Here is a 6,461-nt window from a genome sequence, read left to right as displayed (position 1 = left end):
TCCACGGTGATGGACAGGTCATTCATGGAGACGGCAGCATCCATGGCGTTCTGTGGAGACAAATGTAATCTGATTACTCCACCGAGGAGCAGGAGTCGTCCATTAATGACCTGCAGCAGGTCGCAGCAGCTCACCTTGACGCCCTCGCGGGCCCACGTGGATCGGACTGTCTGCAGGTTCTTGTGGCGGCTGCTCAGGATCACAGACATGGTGTTGTGGCCCTTGCTGATCTGGGACAGAACGTCGTCGTCGCTCAGAGCGCCGCCCTGGTGGCTGGCTGTGGACTGCACACAGAGACGCTTTAAGAAACGGCCGCAGCTTTCAGACCGGAGAGCAGGAAGCAGGAAGCAGGAAGCAGGAAGCTCACCGGCAGGAAATCGGCCACGTTCAGTCCGAGCGGCTTGTTCCTGATGCCTGGGATCATCCTCTGCTGCTGGACCGCCTGAGGGGGAGGGGCCAGCTGGCTGGAAGGGGCGGGGTTACAAGGCTTTGCACTGGAGTTGATTTTGGGTTCGACCCTCTGAGCAGGAGTGGAGCTGGCGAGGGGCGGAGCCTGGGACAAACAGCATCACATGGTGAATGTGTGGAGCGTGCAGCCCGTTAGCCTGAGCTAAAGCTTTAACCCTTCAAACCTGTAGAAGAAGCAATTGCTCCACCTCACTGAGGTTGCTGCGTTCGCTGACTGGCTGCTTGTCTGGAGACGGCGGCATCAGGTCCTTCAGCTGCCGCCCGATGGCCGCCACACCATCTGACAGGAAGAGGAAGCAGCAGCGTCACAAACAGACAGGAAGCCAGTTTCAGAACCAAGCAGGTGGACCTAGCAGCTTTTATTTTGAAGGCCTGTGACACAGCTGCAGCAGATTCATGATCGGGTTAAATTCCCGACTGACTCATAAAAACCGGATGAAAACAGATTTATTACCTATGAAGAAGAAATGAGGCGTCACACGTTTCTACTGATGAAATTCTGTTACAGTCAGACGTTCCCCAACATTTCAACCAATGGTTGGAAAGAGAGTTTTTCCTCTCCACTGTCGCTACAAGCATGCTTAGTGTGAGGGATTGCTGACGAGTCAACGAGTCGATGCAATCAGCTGGTTTTCAGGGAGGAAATCACAATGATTGTGAAAGCCATCTTTAGCCCGCCCACTTGGGGCCCTTCGCCCTGCAGGTGGTCCCGCCCCCCCACTTTAGGAACCCCTGCCCCGCCCCCATCAGGTCACTCTTTATGTGATCACTGAGCGGGTGCTGTGGCCCCCAATGGGCCCCTGACCTGCTGGGATTCAGGAAGACTCACCATCATCAGGAGGAGCCGGAAACGGCTCCGGGATCCTGGGGGGGGTCCGAGCTGGGGAGACAAACACATGCCGTTAGCGGGCTAACGTTCAGGGTTCAGCAGGACGACCAGCATCGGAAACCTGAGCCGCCGTTCCGCCCTCCACCTACAGATGGCGCGCTTCGGCGTGAAGATCTCTTTGTAATCGGCCGCGCAGTGGATCTCTGCCGACGACTGCTCTGCCTCGTCCTCGCTCTGGCTCCGCCTCTCTCCGTCGGGGCTCCGCCTGTCATTGTCGGAGCGCTTCATCCTGATGACATCACAGTGCCCGTGAATAACGGCATCGTGCGGATGACATCACCACCCAGGCAGCGTGCTGTGTGCCAACCTGTGGGAGCTGCAGTTGGTGGCGGGACTGTCGTAGTTCCGCCGCAGCGCTGCCGCTCTGGGTTGCGCCGGATCTTGGAGCGGCTTGTTATCCTGGATGATGTCCTGGATCACGGCGGCGGCGCTTTTCTTCACCCTGCTCAGGTCCACCACGTGGGACGATATGCAGGACAGCTGGTGGGACACGCCGATCTGGGCGGGATGGGGCGAGGAGTTTACCGTGGAGCGGTCAGATTACTACATGGTAGAAAAGGGGGAGGAGCTTCGTACCAGCTGCTGGCCGATCACGGCGAGGTCGGACGCCTTCCCCCATCCAACAGGAACCACATCGAAGCAGCGGTCGGGCTCCCAGCCGAAGACCCGCAGGGAGTCGGACGCGCCGCTGTAGAGACAGGAACCGTCCGGACTGAACGCCAGGCACCTGTGGTGAGAGGGGGGGGTCAGAGGGGTTGCTATGGAAACATCGGTGGAGGTCAAAGGTCACTAACCTGACCACAGCCGTTTCTCCTTCCAGAGAGCCGACCATGGAGAACTTCTCCAGGTCCCACAGCTTGATGCTCCTGCAGGATTCAGGACAGACATTAGTGACGTTCCTCTGGATCAGGACCTCCGGATCAGGTTCTCCAGATCCGGTTCTCCGGATCAGGTCCTCCGGGTCAGGACCTCCGGATCAGGTTCTCTCCGGTTTGAACCGGTTCTGCCGGTCGGGATTTTCCAGACCAACAGAAGAGGAAGGAGAAGATTCCTGGTTTTCAACATTTGACAAACTTCCGATGGATAAAATCAGTGGATCGGTCCAGCTGTGGGTCACTGCAGATGTTCTGTTCCTCAGAGGTTCTACTGAGAACGTCGAGGAACCCAGCTGAGGGTCTGGGGGGTTCTGGATGTTAATGGTTTACATTTCTTCCTCCCAACTAGATTCTGACCCAGTGACATCACAGCCAGACCAGACATGGAAGGACAGGAAGTCTGTTTGAGGATGAAGACTTTGTGGAAATGATGAAACAAACTGACTAAAGGTTCAATGTGTGCAGAAGGATATATGTTAAAGAGAATCAGTGTGTGAAGTTCTAGTCTACATAGTGTTAGATAAATAAAACAGAGAAAAGGAGAAGCTGTGTGGAGAAGTTCTATTATTTACAGTGTTGACTAAAATGACTAAAATGAGTAAAATGTGACTAAATGGAAGCTGCTGCTGTTCAGAAGCAGCTTCCGTCATCAGAGGAGACCAACACTGAACTTCATGGCCTGAAGTTGCATTCATCTCATCTCTGTGGTGAGACACGGCGGCGGCAGCATCATGATGTGTAGGAGGCTCACATTCCAGCAGGAGACACCGTGTAGAGTTTGGATCAGAGCTGATCATTGGTTAGAGTGGCCTAGTTAAAGTCCAGACCTAGATGTCCTAGATGGGTCAAACCCGTCTGATCTGGAGAAGATCTACTAGAAGGACTGTGATCATTGAAGCTGGAGGAATAACCTGCAGGACTGCAGCCAGAGGAGGTTCTACAGAGTTCTGACCCGGTGAGGCGGAATAGGAAGCGGAGCACATGTTGAAAACCAGGAAGCAAAGTTCTGAGCTTCCTCCTCCTCGTTCAGCTGCTCTATGGACCTGAACTCTAAGCAAACCCATTTCAGGAAGGCTGTGGAAGCGGATCAGACCTGTCGGAGCTGCCGGACGCCAGCAGGTACTCGTTGGGATGGAACTGGACCACGTTGACGGCTGCGGAGTGGGCCTTGAACTCGGTGATGGTTTTCCCCTGAGAAAGATCCCAGAGCTGCAGGAACCAGAGACAGGAACTTTAGAAAAGGCCCCTGGCAACAAGCAAAGCCAAACAAGCAATTACCCAGGGCCCCAAGCTGCCGGGGCCCCCAGAAAATGGCTGACCTGGTTATAAACAGCATCTACTGACTAACAGTATGAGTGCCAATCTTCCCTTAAAGCTGCGTGATCGCCAAATGACTCGCTGCTTTTATGCTCTTGGCGAACAATAAAATCTATGCAGCAGATAAAATAAAATCAACATTAACTGTAAATCAAGGCAATAAATGTCTTTCTGTATCAATCTGTGCATCATGGGGGGGGGGGGATGCTTCAGATTCAGACGAGCATCAGAACTAAACCGGTAGAAACATCAGAAATGAAGCATCAGGCGCGTTTTTGCTGCTTTAGCTGTGAACGTAGCATAGCAGCGGCTAGCTTCCAGCCGCGGCGTCCTGCACGAGCATAATTAATTGATAAATAATGAATCAATTAATTAATTAATAATTAATTGATAAATAATGAATCAATTAATTAATTAAGAGTCAGATTAGCCTGAATATGTTTAATAGAACATCAGTGGTTCAGCAGCGTCGTTATTCAGTATGTGAAAGGTCTCTACAGGCAGTGGCAGATGGCCAGCAGAGGGCGCCAGAGATACCAAACTGCCCCCCCCCCCTACAGGGTTCTAATGGATCCTGTGATTTTTTCCGAACATCTTTTCTAGATTAGCTTGTGAGCTTCTGATGACATCAGGACGGTTCCGCCGCGTTCGCTCAGCACTGACCTTCACTGTGCAGTCGTCGCTCGCCGAGGCCAGCCACTTCCCATCCGGACTGAACACCAAACTCCTGATGGCGTCCGTGTGACCCTGGAACCCAAACAGAACCACTGTGAACAGAACCCTGATGCCGTCTGCATGGCTCTGATTGCTGCATCGGTTCGGACCCGTCAGAACCTCTGATTCTCTGCTGTAGGGTTTACAGGTGGTTCTATCAGAACCAGCACCAAACCGGGCCGCTGCCGTCTCATTAAGTCTCAGATCCAAAGGAACCAAACCAAAGCCTGACTTAGTCTAAACTCTAGACTAGATCCAACAAAACCAGCTGTTACTGATCCACCAAGTCCAGAATCTGTCCAGAACCTCCAGCTTCTGACCCGCTTCTTATCGCGAGTCAGAACCAGGTGAGTTTAAGCCGCTGTCACACCTTGACCATTTAGACCACCGCTAATCTGCACACGTTGGATTAGTTAGGAGAACGCTGAAGAACGCTGGCACACGACGGCATGCGGCGAGTATGGCAGGAACTCTGAGCACGTTTAAAATGTCCCGCCGTCTGCCAGCGTCTGCCGTCCGTCTGCCAGCGTCTGCCGTCCGTCTGCCAGCATCCGCCGTCCGCCGGCCAGCGTCCGTCTGCCAGCGTCCGCCGTCCGTCCGTTCCAGGTCGGTTATCTGATGGCTGACAGACGTTCAGTTCCTCATCAGTGGTGGCGTCTAGCTGATCCTAAACCTCAGTGATGGATCCTTCCTGCGTTCCACCAACACGCTTCCCAGCAGACGACGCTCAATCTGCTGCCACCAGAAACCTGCTTTCTCCCTTCTCCATTTTATTATTTATCAATTTATTTTTTGGGTGGGCGTTAAATCTTTTTATGCAGACGGGGCATCATGAATACTAAATGAAAATAAAACTGAATAAATCCCCAGAAAGTTGATCGTCTGGCAGCGTTTAGGAGGTTCTGGGACGTCAGGCAGACGCTGCATAAATGGCCACGGTGTGACCGGAGCCTAAGATACTCTGGGTTTGAAGGTTTTCCAGGTGGTTCTGGTTCCTTGGTGGAGGAGGACCTTTTGGACCTGACAGGGAACCAATGATACCGAGCCAAAGTTCTGACCTTGTAGCGGAACACGTATCCCTTCCTGCGGACGTCCCACAGCTGGAAGAGAGAGAGAGGCCATGTTGGGTTAAACTCAGACGCCCAAACTGACCCAAACACACAACCAGGAGGCGTACCTTGATGTTGGTGTCCATGGAGCTGGAGGCCATGAAGTTCCCCAGTGGGTGGAAGCCCAGACCCGTCACCCTGGCCTTGTGTCCCATCAGGGTGCGTAGAACTGAGGACAGGAAGCAGCAGAATCAGAACCGAAGCGCCTGCAAACTTTCCTCAGTCTGGTTCCAAACGCTCCGCAGGTCCGATTCAGAAGGTGGGAGAACTTCCCTCCTGAGCGTTCCCAGGTTCTGATTCAGACCCGTTTCCACTGGATGAGGAACAGTTTTCCATGAGCAGGAAGTTCAGGCAGAACCAGGACAGGTCTGGGAGAAGAACCCGATCACCTGAGACGGTTCTAGAAACGAGTCTCTGATTTTAGTCACACAGACCTTCCTGAGCAGATCTGGTGGGTTCTGCAGGTTCTGGCTCCAGTAGAACCTTCTAGTAGAGCGTCCTGGTTTAGGGCCCTGTTCTGGTTCCAGTTCTCTCCAGAACAAACGGGTCTGGAGGACAATCAGGAGTCTCCTTCCAACTGAAGGACGGTTCTCTGATTAGCGACCAGCTACTGGAGGAATCAGTGGGATCCTGATCCAGTTAGAGTCAGGTTCCCTGGTTCTGGTTCATGAAAAGGACAGAACCAGAACCAAAGGTCAGGGTCTGGCTGCAGAGCTGCATGTTAGCCCAACAGCTAATAGCTGAAACCGTCCCATTTCTTTTAGGCTCCAACATTCTGGATAATTTTAAAGTTAAAAAGATGAGAATATTTTTTCATGTTAACAGACACGTTTTTAAACCCAGCTTAGTGAGTCAGTAACAGCTGGATCGGTCACATGACTTCCTGGAACCAGACGCGCAGCGATGCAGCTCTATGGGCGCCACGCCGCCCCCATGCAGCGGCGTTAATGGACCATCACTGGCGGCTGGTTTTCAGCTCAACTCAGACACCAATGGGAGGTATGGCGAAAAAAAGGAGCGAGCAGAGGAGAGCTGCAGTTCAGGATTTGGCCACCGGTGGCAGTATGATTAGAAAACTCCTAAACATAA

General features: G+C 52.8%; 1 protein-coding gene across 1 annotated transcript in view; it reads right to left on the bottom strand.

Annotated features, from left to right (window-relative positions):
* Positions 1-5,557, bottom strand: part of katnb1 (katanin p80 (WD repeat containing) subunit B 1) — a gene marked incomplete at its 5' end in the record, with an annotated part of 8,183 nt that extends 2,626 nt beyond the window's left edge. Inside the window, 13 exons of the mRNA XM_015402443.1 lie at positions 6-50; positions 135-284; positions 368-553; positions 633-748; positions 1,298-1,348; positions 1,447-1,586; positions 1,665-1,855; positions 1,934-2,084; positions 2,152-2,223; positions 3,326-3,441; positions 4,213-4,296; positions 5,322-5,363; positions 5,441-5,557. Of these exons, the coding sequence (XP_015257929.1) occupies positions 6-50; positions 135-284; positions 368-553; positions 633-748; positions 1,298-1,348; positions 1,447-1,586; positions 1,665-1,855; positions 1,934-2,084; positions 2,152-2,223; positions 3,326-3,441; positions 4,213-4,296; positions 5,322-5,363; positions 5,441-5,557 (1,461 nt within the window). The remainder of the gene's footprint in view (positions 1-5; positions 51-134; positions 285-367; positions 554-632; positions 749-1,297; positions 1,349-1,446; positions 1,587-1,664; positions 1,856-1,933; positions 2,085-2,151; positions 2,224-3,325; positions 3,442-4,212; positions 4,297-5,321; positions 5,364-5,440) is intronic.
* Between the last annotated feature and the right edge of the window lie 904 nt (positions 5,558-6,461).

Source organism: Cyprinodon variegatus, unplaced genomic scaffold (assembly GCF_000732505.1).
Source record: "Cyprinodon variegatus isolate N-32 unplaced genomic scaffold, C_variegatus-1.0 Scaffold1349, whole genome shotgun sequence".
NCBI classification, from domain to species: Eukaryota; Metazoa; Chordata; class Actinopteri; order Cyprinodontiformes; family Cyprinodontidae; genus Cyprinodon; species Cyprinodon variegatus.
This window is presented reverse-complemented; position numbering and strand designations above follow the sequence as displayed.